Here is a 12,921-nt window from a genome sequence, read left to right as displayed (position 1 = left end):
CCTCCAGGGGATTGACCAGTCGATCCAGATCAACCTGTTGGACACCCCTGTTTTCTTGCATTCTCCCCAAGGAAGCAAAGGAAGTCAGGTTGGCGTAAGCAAGAAGAGCCCTGTGGCTGGATCAGACTTCAGGAGGCAGGGATGGCCACCAGCCCACCCTAGCAGCCAAAACTGGGGGGACCTTTTGGAAAACATGTATTTTTGAGGTTTGATGGCTCATAACACCACTTTCTTTTGGAGTAATACCGTAAAATTCTTTATCAATGGGAAGATCATTTCATGAAGAATGTAATGTTCAATTATCTGTATTCTATCAAAAGTTATAGCCAAATAACCAGAAAAAGGAAGCACAACTTGCTTAGGTTGATAATGCAGTAGCTTTTCTTCATTTAAATGTAGCCAATGAGCATGTTTTTAGAGAGCCAATCAGGTGTCATCTTGTTTTGGCAGTGATCCAATCAGGTCACAGTAGGATTCAGCTATTGATGTTATGTACTGGAGCTGAGAGGAGGACATTTGTCAGTGTGTTATGTGATTGCTTTCAAGTTCTTTGGGTTATTTTTTGGTGTTCTTTCATATAGTGAGCTTGTAAAACATAATAAAATTAAATAAATGGTGCAAAGAGTTGACTGGTCACCCAGGAAGCGATGTAAAATAGTACTATTAAGTGAAGAAGGCTACAGTTATGAAGAAATTAGAAGAAAAATTGATGGAAACTTGACAAAGAGGTATAAGGAGACTCAGTCACTACAAAATCAGACTAGTAAAGGCTTGAAAAGATGCACAAGAAGTGATGATAGAGAAATTGAGATACTGTGCCTACGTGACAAGAAAATCATCTGGGTATATACAAGATGACATGGTGCAGTGCAATGTGAAATTGAGTGCAAGGACTGTTCGGCGCAGACTGCAGGAATATGGTCTAAATGCTGGAATTCCAAGGAAAAAGCCATTGTTATCTCTCAGACAAAGGTTGAAAAGATTAAACTGGGCTAAAACCCATGTTAACTGGACAGCGGAACACTGGGACAGTGTTATTTGGAGTGATGAGAGCAAAATCTCCTTGCTTGGTAGTGATGGCATGAAATATGCTAGGAGAAGAATTGGAGATTTACATCCTACTTGCATTACATCTACCATGAAAGACCCAGTTAGTGTTATGATCTGGGGCTGTATGACAGCAAAAGGTGTGGGCAGAATTTGCATCATTAATTTGAATGTAAATGCCCAAAAATACATAGCCCAGACCTTTAACCCAACTGAAAATCTGTGGAACTGACTGAAGAAACCTGTTAAAAGCAATCCAGCATTAAAACCCAATTAATAGAGGCAATAATTCAATCTTGGTTTCACATTATTACAGATGCAGAACTAAAAAACTTTGTTCACTCCATGGGAAGGCATTGTAAGGCTGTAATTAAAGCTAAAGGTTACCAAACTAAATATTAACTGACATGGTGAGAATTTTTGTATATAACCTTTTTTTCTATGTGCTTCACATTTCTTCTTTATGACTGCTGTTGTAATAAATAATCCTTTATAAAAGTTATTGCACTACATTCTTCATTAAATTGTCTTTTTGTTGATATATAATTTTATGGTATTGCTCCAAAAGAAAGTGATGTTCTGAGCCATCAAACCTCAGAAATACACTTTCCCCAAAAGGTTTCCACAATTTTGGCCACTAGCGTAGGTGGCTGTGAAAGAGGATTAGACAAAGAAAGGACCTCTGGATGGTTAAGTCCAGTCAAAGGCGACTATGGGGTTTCAGCGCTCATCTTGCTTTCAGGCTGAGGGAGCTGGAGTTTGTCCACAGACAGCTTTCCGGGTCGTGGCCAGCATGACTAAACTGTTTCTGGCACAACTGAGCACCATGACAGAAACCAGAGCTCTCAGAAATGCCGTTTACCTTCCTGCCACAGCGGTACCTATTTATCTACTTGCACTGGTGTGCTTTCAAACTGCTAGGCTGGCAGGAGCTGGGATAGAGCAACGGGAGCTTACCCCATCACGGACATTCGAACCAACAACCTGATCAGCAAGCCCAAGAGGCTCGTTGGCTTAGACCACAGTGCCACCTGTGTCCCATATTAGACACCCACTCGCTGGATCATCACCTTGTTGTGGTAAGTGGGCTTGCAAGTTCCTATGACCCTTGTGAGCGTAGCCGTCGGGAATCTCGCACTCCCAGCAGGGTCACCCAAGGCGGTGAGGTCAAAGGGAAGGAGCTAGACAAAGAGTGGTCCAAGAAGTCCTCAACGGCAGAACAGGCGGATGATAATAAGCAGTATGTTACTACGCCTGTGTAGGCGGGTCAAGGCTGCAGCAGATAGGAATCTATCGGTTTGTTGTGGCTACTCCATGCCATCAGAACAGAGAACCTACTGCGAAGACTGTGCGTTGGTCAGCGTGCACTGATCTACACACATAAAACTAATTCACGCACAGGCGTCTTCCAAAAACCCAACCCAAACCCCAAAAGTCCCATGGCGATCGGCAAATGGTAACGGGGGCAGGATCGTGAAATCTGGAAGCCCCTAGTCATGAACCGGCACATGGGCAGTGGATACAGATTCAGTCGTTCGGACTCGAGGAACGAGGCAGTTGAGCAGCTCGGCAGCTGCATCCATGACTGAGCAGCCCTTTTTAGGATCCAGACTGCTCACCCCGAAAAGGGAGAGGGGCTAGAAAAGGTGCCCTAAACATAGTCTGCCTCCCTTTTCCCCTGACTGGATTACCGCGCCCAGTGGGGTCACCACCTAGCGGTCGTAAAAGACAACCCCAGTGGCTGCCTCTGTTTCCTCCTGTCTGCTTGCACACAATCGTAGGATTCCCCCACACACACACCTTACAATTTACAATACAGCGAGGAAGAATACAAGCAGCCAGTTTTTCAGGTGGCCAACAGCACCAGAGTGTGGTGCTGAGCAGAACTGGCCTCAGGAGGGTGGTTGTGTGTGGCAAGACGCAGGTAACAAACACAGGTAACAAACATAAAAGTTTATTTCCTTCTGGATTCAATACAAAATCTGACGCAAGAGTTCCTCTTAGGGGTACTATTTGGCAGTCACTCTGCTAAGACCTACTGACTTTGGTGAGGCACTCACGTGCCAGGGGCGCTTTGGAGTTCTTCGCCTGCGCGCAAGGATTCCTTTTCTCCGCTCCTGAATCCGGGAGAGAATCTGCACCTTTTTTCTTGAGTTCCAGCTCAGTCAACTTCTCCTCCCTGGCAGCATGCAAGAATTTCTGAAGCAGTCTGAAGAAAGAGGCCACTGTGGTATTGGTATTTTTCTGGGGCTTGGGGGCAGCTGGAGTTTCTGGCTTGGGCTGAGGTTCTGGGGCTTTCGTAGCGGGTTCTGGTGGGGCTTCCGTTGTGGGTTTTGATGGGGCTTCTGTGGGTGTTGATGGAGCTTGGGTTGTGGGTTTTGATGGGACTTCTGCGGGTGTTGATGGGGCTTCGGTCGTGGGTTTTGTTGGGACTTCTGTGGGTGTTGATGGGGCTTCCATCGTGGGTTTTGATGGGACTCCTGTGGGTGTTGATGGAGCTTCGGTCGTGGGTTTTGTTGGGACTTCTGTGGGTGTTGATGGGGCTTCCATCGTGGGTTTCGATGGGACTCCTGTGGGTGTTGATGGAGCTTCGGTCGTGGGTTTTGTTGGGACTTCTGTGGGTGTTGATGGGGCTTCCATCGTGGGTTTCGATGGGACTCCTGTGGGTGTTGATGGAGCTTCGGTTGTGGGTTTTGTTGGGACTTCTGTGGGTGTTGATGGAGCTTCGGTTGTGGGTTTCGATGGGACTTCTGTGGGTGTTGATGGGGCTTCAGTTGTGGGTTTTGTTGGGACTTCTGTGGGTGTTGATGGAGCTTCGGTTGTGGGTTTCGATGGGACTTCTGTGGGTGTTGATGGGGCTTCAGTTGTGGGTTTTGTTGGGACTTCTGTGGGTGTTGATGGAGCTTCGGTTGTGGGTTTCGATGGGACTTCTGTGGGTGTTGATGGGGCTTCAGTTGTGGGTTTTGTTGGGACTTCTGTGGGTGTTGATGGAGCTTCGGTTGTGGGTTTCGATGGGACTTCTGTGGGTGTTGATGGGGCTTCAGTTGTGGGTTTTGTTGGGACTTCTGTGGGTGTTGATGGAGCTTCGGTTGTGGGTTTCGATGGGACTTCTGTGGGTGTTGATGGAGCTTCGGTTGTGGGTTTTGTTGGGACTTCTGTGGGTGTTGATGGAGCTTCGGTTGTGGGTTTCGATGGGACTTCTGTGGGTGTTGATGGGGCTTCCATCGTGGGTTTTGATGGGGCTTCTGTGGTTGTTGATGGAGCTTCGGTTGTGAGTTTTGATGGGGCTACTGTGGTTGCTGATGGAGCTTCGGTTGTGGGTTTTGATGGGACTTCTGTGGGTGTTGATGGGGCTTCTGTTGTGGGTGTTGATGGAGCTTCGGTTGTGGGTTTTGCTGGGACTTCTGTGAGTGTTGATGGAGCTTCAGTTGTGGGCTTTGATGGGGCTTCTGTGGCTGTTGATGGAGCTTCGGTTGTGGGTTTTGATGGGGCTTCAGTGGCTGTTGATGGAGCTTCAGTTGTGGGCTTTGATGGGGCTTCTGTGGCTGTTGATGGAGCTTCAGTTGTGGGTTTTGATGGGGCTTCGGTTGTGGGTTTTGATGGAGCTTCAGTTGTGGGTTTTGCTGGGACTTCTGTGAGTGTTGATGGAGCTTCAGTTGTGGGTTTTGATGGGGCTTCAGTGGGTGTTGATGGAGCTTCGGTTGTGGGTTTTGATGGGGCTTCTGTGGGTGTTGATGGAGCTTCAGTTGTGGGTGTTGATGGAGCTTCGGTTGTGGGTTTTGATGGAGCTTCAGTTGTGGGTTTTGATGGGACTTCTGTGGGTGTTGATGGAGCTTCGGTTGTAGGTTTTGATGGGGCATCTGTGGGTGTTGATGGAGCTTCGGTTGTAGGTTTTGATGGGACTTTTGTTGTGGGTTTCGATGTCGCTTCTGTTGTGGGTGTTGATGGGGCTTCTGTCACAGGTTCCGATGGCGCTTCCGTCGTGGGTTCCAGTGGGGTTTCATGCTCAGGTGGCCCTCCAGCCTCATACTCATGCTCGTACTCATATGCATAAGGCTCTCCTGTCCCATGTTCATGCTCATGTTCATGCTCATGTTCATGCTCATGCTCATGCTCATGTTCATGCTCATGCTCATGCTCATGTTCATGTTCATGCTCATACACATTTGGTCCTCCAGGCTTGTGCTCATGTTCATGCTCATGCTCAGGTGATACATCTAGCTCCATCTCAGGTTGTGTTTCATTATTGGGTTCAAGTGAGGTGTTGGACACAGTTTGAGGTAGGGACGGGGGCTTCACTTCCGGCGTAGTGCTGTTCTCAGCTTGAGGTGGAGTTGGGGGGTTGGGAGGTGGCTGAGATGCAGGTATGCCATCTGGATCTGTTTGAGGAGGGGATGTGGGCTTTGGCTGAGGTATGATTTCTGGGTCTGTTGGAGGTGTGATCTTTGGTTGAGTTGTGGTTTCTGGCTTCCTTTGAGGTGAGGCTGTGATATTTGGTTCAGGTGTGGTTGGTATCTTAGCCTGAGGTGGGACTTTGGGCATTGGCAGAGGAGGGGTCTCTGGCTCAGGTTGAGGTATGTGTTCTGGCTTTGCCTGCGGTGGAAGTGGGGGTCTTAGTTTGGGTGGGGTTGCAGGCCTCAAATGAATTGTGATGGTGGGCTTGGTTGGAGGTGTCGGCGTAGGTTTGGGTTGAGATTGGGTTTCAGGCTTGGTTTGAGTTGGGGTTGCAGGCCTCAACAGAATTGTGATGGTGGGCTTGGTTGGAGGTGTTGACGTGGGTTTGGGATGAGATGGGGTTTCAGGCTTGGTTTGAGTTGCAGGCCTGAAATGAATTGTGATTGTGGGCTTGGTTGGAGTTCTGGGTTTGGGTTTGGGTTGAGATGTGGTTTCAGGCTTGGTTTCTGGTGTGGGTTTGGGGTGAGTTGTGGTTTCAGGCTTGGTTTCTGGTGTGGGTTTGGGGTGAGTTGTGGTTTCAGGCTTGGTTTCTGGTGTGGGTTTGGGTTGAGATGTGGTTTCAGGCTTGGTTTCTGGTGTGGGTTTGGGGTGAGTTGTGGTTTCAGGCTTGGTTTCGGGCTTGGTTTCGGGTTGAGTTGTGGTTTCAGGCTTGGTTTCTGGTGTGGGTTTGGGTTGAGTTGTGGTTTCAGGCTTGGTTTCTGGTGTGGGTTTGGGGTGAGATGGGGTTTCAGGCTTGGTTTCAGACGTGGGTTGGGATGTGGTTTCAGACGTGGGCTGGGATGTAGTTTCAGGCTTGGTTTCGGGCGTGGGTTGAGATGTGCTTGTGGATGTGGTCTCCTCTTGTGGCTTCGGCTGCGATGAGGCTGTGGGCTTGCTGCTGGTCTCAGACCAATGGAAAGGGTTTGTCGGAGGATGGAAATAGATAGTGACGTGAGGTGTCTTCAGCTTCCGGGGTGCCGAAGGGGCAGGCTCTGGGGTGGGTGGGGGCTGGGGCATGGGTCCTGCCCACCCTTTCACCCAGGCATACAAGGGCTGTGTGGCGGCGTAGACTCCCGGGCGGTGTGCTTTGCCACAGCCTTGGCCCCAGCTGGTGACTCCAATCACCCAAAACGGCTCAGATGCCTCTTCCTTGCACATGAGGGGGCTCCCACTGTCTCCCTGCAGCGACAAGACATGCAAAAGAAGTTGGGGGTGAGCAACCGATTGCATTTGTCTCAAAAGGAGGGAAGAAAGGGGTGTCCACTGGGGCGTTGCGGGGTTTCTAGAAGCGCTGGGCAGCTGAAGGGCTGCACGGGGCGAAGAGATGCTGACTGTCTCCCATGGCTGAGTCAAGGGTGTTGGCGGTGGGTGGCAAGCGAGAGCCACATTGGCCCATGCTCAGCTCTCTGGAGGCCGCATCTCAGCCTGCCTGTGGCCAAAGTAAGTGTGGCTTTTTTAAAGGGCAAACTGAAGTGTATTGGGGGCTCCCCAAACCCTTTAAGTATTGCAACAGAGGAGTGGTCACTAAATAGAAACATAGGGCACAGGTATATTTTCCATGGCTGACTGAAGATTCAAACCCTGGTCTCCTGTGTCCTAGTCTGACACTCTGACCATTACACCACCACTGGCTCTGATCTTACCACTTGTGCTTGGCCACTTTCACACAAGATGGGGTGTGTGTGATGCAGTGGCTAGGTGTGGGCTGCCCTGCCTGGTCAGCTGGGGGGCATGCGCTGGGGGCGTGCGGGGCCCGTGCTGAGGGTGAACGAAGCCCGCTTTCAACAGACTCCTCGCCCTCTGCCTCCATCCACCTGCCCACTGGACCAACCTGCCTACTGCCACACTGTACTGGAGCCCCAGAGAACACGGCTGCCCTTCTCCTCCTTGCCTCTCCCTCCCCATCCAGGTGGTGCCTCTCACCTCTCCTGGAGGGGGGCGGCAGCCCCTTCTCCCTCCCTCCCTCCCTCCCTCCCTCCCTCCCCCCCTCTCGGTTGGCCCATGGGCAGGGCATGCTCCAGCCAAGGGGAGACACCATCCCAGCGCCCGAGGACCCAGCCTGGGTGCAGCTTGGCTTGCCTCCCCACAGCTGTGGCCACCCTGTCGTGGGGGTGCCCCCTCAGAAATGTGCACACGGGGCCACACCCCCCAACACTACGCCTCTGGGCTGATGACCCCAAATGATGATGTGAGCCAAAGGAGCTGGGCCCCTGTATCCTCAGAACAAGGCTGTTTCCTGCATCCTCGAATCTGACACCCAGTTCCACATATCTGAAGCTGCCAAGGATCTTGGCACCTTACCTGGCAGCTGTCGGTGCCTCCTTGTTCGTACCCTGCGCAGAGGCTGTTCTCTCTTACGGTCCCGTTGTACCAGCTGCTGCTGTTGCACGTCTGGGTGGAAAAGCGATTGACCTTTGCCTCCTGCATCATGTCTGATGCCTCCACCCCTGTTGGCAGGGGAAGAGCAACTCTTTAGTCCGTGGTGCGTGTGTCCCCCCCCCCCACCTGTTCCTAGACAGCTTGATGCTGGAACTTCAGCTACAACCGAAGTCCCACGGAGGAAAGGAAGTGCCCCCACCACACCCCAGGATCCTTAAGGAGCAACATCGCCGGGACTGCCACTTTGGGGGTGTTGAACAGAGGCAATCAGATATAATCATCATCATCATAATTGTGAATTTTTATTTATACCCCGCCCTCCCCAGCCAGGGCCGGGCTCAGGGCAGCTAACACAGAATATAAATTACAATAAAACGTGGAAAGTTGCCCAGAAGAGCTTACGGCTCCCAACCTCAAACAGTTCCTTATCCCTGCTGTAAAAGGGGGCCAGCCAAGGTCCCCGGAGGACCCTCACAGCTGTCTTTCCCCACCTCCTTTGTCTACTCGGGTGCCAGGGTGCGCCAGGGAGGCCGCCTCGGCCAGGCTCTCACCTTTCGCTTTGCTGAGTCCCCAGCCACTGATGTAGCAGAAAGACAGAGCGGCCACGCTGACGGTGCTGTCGGGCATGCAGGCCGGCTGGATGTAGTCGCTGCAGATGATGGGCTGGTCCAGCTCCATCAGCGCCACGTCATTGACCTGCGTGGTCGCCTGGTAGGCTTCGTGCACCACCACTTGCTTGATGTAGCGCACGTGGACCTCCGAGCCGAGGACAGAGAGCTTTGAAGCACCGATCACTGCGCGCCAGTGCGGAAGGCTCCTGGAGAGCAGAAGAGGCTGTGAAGCCGAGCACAGCTCAGGACTCCAGTACCCCAAGAACTGCCTCTCCCCATATGAACTGACCTGGACCCGGGAGGTCCAGAGGGCGGCAACAGGAGAATAGGGCCTTTTCAGTGGTGGCTCCCCTTTTGTGCAATGCACTCCCCAGGGAGGCTCGCCTGGCACCATCATTACATATATTCAGGCACCAGGCAGAAAGGCATTCCTTTGTAATCAGACTTTTAGGCATGGAGAACTTATTTGTTTTATATTCAGTGGACACAGTTTGGATATTTTGTAATACTAAATTGTATGCAGGTATACTGATTAATCAGAGACGCGGGTGGCGCTGTGGGTAAAACCTGGAGAAGAGGAGGTTAAGGGGTGATATGATAGCCATGTTCAAATATAGAAAAGGATGTCACATAGAGGAGGGAGAAAGGTTGTTTTCTGCTGCTCCAGAGAAGCGGACACGGAGCAATGGATCCAAACTACAAGAAAGAAGATTCCACCTAAACATTAGGAAGAACTTCCTGACAGTAAGAGTGTGGTGGAGTCTCCTTCTTTGGAAGTCTTTAAGCAGAGGCTTGACAGCCATATGTCAGGAGTGCTCTGATGGTGTTTCCTACTTGGCAGGGGGTTGGACTCGATGGCCCTTGTGGTCTCTTCCAACTCTATGATTCTATGATTCTATGATTCTAGGACTTGCCGATCGTCAGGTTGGCGGTTCGAATCCCCGCGGCGGGGTGCGCTCCCGTTGCTCGGTCCCAGCGCCTGCCAACCTAGCAGTTCGAAAGCACCCCTGGGTGCAAGTAGATAAATAGGGACCGCTTACTAGCGGGAAGGTAAACGGCGTTTCCGTGTGCTGCGCTGGCTCTCCAGATGCAGCTTGTCACGCTGGCCACGTGATCCGGAAGTGTCTTCGGACAGCGCTGGCCCCCCGGCCTCTTAAGTGAGATGGGCGCACAACCCTAGAGTCGGACATGACTGGCCTGTATGGGCAGGGGTACCTTTACCTTTACCTTTATACTGATTAATCATAGAATCGTAGAATTGTAGTGTAAGGTCATCCTAGTCCAACCTTCGTTTCAGAAGTCACAATTACATATACGATTATATATACAGTGGTACCTCAGTTCCCGAAAGCATCCATTATCGAATGTTTCGGAAGCCGAACACCGAAAACCCAGAAGTAAATGCTTCTGTTTTTGAACATTTTACGGAACCCGAATGTGCGATGTCGCTTCCGCTGAGTGCAAGGAGCTCTTGCAACCAATGGGAAGCCGCACCTCTGTTTTCAAACGTTTCAGAAGCCAAACAGTCTTCCAGAATGGATTACGTTCAAGAACCAAGGTATCACTGTATTTCTATTGTATCACCTGTGGCTTTGTGTTTTTTGTTCCTTATACTTAGGGACCCGCCCCCCTCTTTGCCCCATTGCCCCCTACATGGCCCGGCTCCCAGTGGTCAGGGCATATGGCCAGTCAGGGGGGCATCTTCCTTCGCCTCATCCACCCCCAACCACTTTGGCTCCTGCTTACTTTTTGCTTCCAAAGCAGTGGGCGGCTGTGAGGACCCACCGGGCAGTGATGAGGGCGCCTCCGCAGGTGTGCTTGTGCCCCGTCAATGTTGGCAGCTGCAAGCTGACGATCCAGGGCCAGGCCCCCGGCAGGGCGTCGGCCCCACCCGTAGTCCGCCCTGTGCCGCCACCATGGCCTGGCACCAAGGGGCGCCTTCCGCAGACTCTGGAAAGAGAGGAGGTCGTCAGTGCTTCCTCGCTCCCAGTGGTCCGTTCTGCACGTCGAGAGGCAGTGTGGTGCAATGCTTAGAGCATCAGACTGGGGCAAGAGCAGGGTTCAAATAATAATAATAATAATTTTTTATTTATACCCCAACCATCTGGCTGAGTTTCCCCAGCCGCTCTGGGCAGCTCCCAACCGAGTGTTAAAAACAATACAGCATTAAATATTAAAAACTTCCCTGAACAGGGCTGCCTTCAGATGTCTTTTAAAGATAGGATAGCTGCTTATTTCCTTCACATCTGAAGGGAGGGCGTTCCACAGGGCGGGCGCCACTACTGAGAAGGCCCTCTGTCTGGTTCCCTGCAACCTCACTTCTTGCAATGAGGGAACCCTTGGAGCTGGACCTCAGTGTCTGGGCTGGATGGTGGGGGTGGAAACGCACCTTCAGGTATACTGGGCCGAGGGCATTTAGGGCTTTCAAGGTCAGCAGAAACACTTTGAATTGTGCTTGGAAACGTCCTGGGAGCCAATGCAGATCTCTCAGGACCGGTGTTATGTGGTCCTGGTGGCCGCTCCCAGTCACCAGTCTAGCTGCCGCTTTCTGGATTAATTGCAGTTTCCGGGTCACCTTCAAAGGTAGCCCCACATAGAGCACATTGCAGTAGTCCAAGTGAGAGATAACTCGAGCATGCACCACTCTGGCAAGACAGTCCGCGGGCAGGGAGGGTCTTAGCCCTCTCAGCCATGAAGCTCACTGGTGGTGGTGACCTTGGGGGTCAGACACTCACTCAGCCTAACCTACAAGGCTGTTGTGGGGATTAAATGAGGACCGGGATGGGGAACCATGTGCACTACCCTAGAGCTCATTGGATCAAAGATGCGTAAATGCAATAAACATCTTGCCTGGTGCCAGCTAATGTTTTCACTGCAGAAAATGGCATGGCCCATGTTCCTGCCTAAATTGCTCCCTACCATCCTTAGTCACTGTTCTTCCTTTATCTATGAACCTTTGGGTCCATGCAGGTCTTAAACTTTGTTGCTGCTCACCCATCTACATCCATCCTCAAAGTGGGGATGTACTCTACGTGGGGCTGCCCTTGAGACTGACCCAGAAACTCCAGCGGGTGCAGAATGCCGCGGCGAGACTCTTTATGGGGTCCTCACTGCGGTATCACATTCACCCGGTGCTGTACCAGCTGCACTGGCTCCTGGTGGAGTACAGGATCAGGTTTAAGGTGCTGGTTTTAACCTTTAAAGCCCTATACGGCCTAGGACCCTCGTACCTATGGGACCGCCTCTCCTGGTATGTCCCACAGAGAAACTTACGGTCTTCAAACTAAAACATCTTGGAGGTCCCAGGCCACAGAGAGGTTAGGCTGGCCTCAACCAGAACCAGGGCTTTTTCGGCCGTGGCCCCGATCTGGTGGAACGCTCTGTCCCAAGAGTCCCTGCGGGACTTGACATCTTTCTGCCTGCAAGACAGAGCTGTTCCACCAGGCCTTTGGCCAAGGCACAGCCTGACCCCCTCCTTTGGTGATCCTCACAGAGCTCTAGCCCAACGGTTGCCATTGATTTGATTTGAACTGATTTTAGAATGAATTGATTTTAGAATACTGTATTACTTTACTGTTGTTAGCTGCTCTGAGCCCGGCTTCGGCTGGGGAGGGTGGGATATAAATAAATTATTATTATTATTATTATTATCTACACGAGTGTCTTTTCCCTTCACAGGACATCCTTCTGTTGCCCTGAACACACACACACACAACAATAATTCTGCAGCTATGGCCACGTCTACTGACTTGAGATCACCTCTCTAACGTTTGTCCCATGGGATACTCAGTGTGGAGATCTGAAGAAAAGGGTCCTCCTTTCCATAACGAAACAAAGAGAGCCTGCTGGCTCAGGCCATCTAGTCCATCATCCTGTCCTCACAGTGGACAGGATACCCCAAAGGGGATCCAGAAAGCAGGACCCAGGCACATGGAGCCCTCTCCACGCCTGCAGTTCCCAGCAACTAGTATTCAGAAGCATTGCTTCCTCCAGCATTGGAGACAGAGCAGAGCCTTCCTAATAGCCATGAATAGACCTCTCTTCCATGAAGTTGAAAGCCACCCAAGTTGGTGGTCATCTCTGCCTCCTGTGGGAGAGAGTTCCATTGTTTAACTAGGCACTAAATGAAGAAGCTTAGTGTTGATCGCCGAAGAATTGATGCTTTTGAATTATGGCGCTGCAGGAGACTCTTGAGAGTCCCATGGACCACAAGAAGATCAGACCTCTCCATTCTGAAGGAAATCAGCCCCGAGTGCTCACTGGAAGGACAGATCCTGAAGCTGAGGCTCCAAGACTTTGGCCACCTCATGAGAATAGAAGACTCCCTGGAAAAGACCCTGATGTTGGGAAAGATGGAGGGCACAAGGAGAAGGGGACGACAGAGGACGAGATGGTGGGACAGTGTTCTCGAAGTTACCAGTATGAGTTTGACCAAACTGCGGGAGGCAGT

General features: G+C 51.3%; 1 protein-coding gene across 1 annotated transcript; it reads right to left on the bottom strand.

The window, feature by feature from the left end:
* Positions 1 to 5,342: 5,342 nt before the first annotated feature.
* Positions 5,343 to 11,469, bottom strand: LOC114604859 (acrosin-like). Its single transcript, XM_077935631.1, has 6 exons — positions 11,466 to 11,469; positions 10,218 to 10,470; positions 8,336 to 8,677; positions 7,783 to 7,951; positions 6,272 to 6,660; positions 5,343 to 5,640 (listed from the first exon to the last, which is right to left on the bottom strand). Exons 1-6 carry the CDS (start codon positions 11,467 to 11,469, stop codon positions 5,343 to 5,345), a joined length of 1,455 nt encoding a protein of 484 aa, XP_077791757.1.
* Between the last annotated feature and the right edge of the window lie 1,452 nt (positions 11,470 to 12,921).

Source organism: Podarcis muralis, chromosome 10, assembly GCF_964188315.1.
Source record: "Podarcis muralis chromosome 10, rPodMur119.hap1.1, whole genome shotgun sequence".
In the NCBI taxonomy this organism is placed as follows: Eukaryota; Metazoa; Chordata; class Lepidosauria; order Squamata; family Lacertidae; genus Podarcis; species Podarcis muralis.
Note: the sequence above shows the minus strand (reverse complement) of the source record. Positions and strands in the feature narration are given on the sequence as shown.

Coding starts and splice junctions, on each gene's coding strand:
- LOC114604859 (XM_077935631.1), bottom strand. Junction 7,952..8,335: donor GGAGGTGGGGAAAGACAGCT/GTGAGGGTCCTC, acceptor CACGGACTAAAG/AGTTGCTCTTCCCCTGCCAA. Junction 5,641..6,271: donor GAAACTACATCCCAGCCCAC/GTCTGAAACCAC, acceptor CTTCCACCGCAG/GCAAAGCCAGAACACATACC.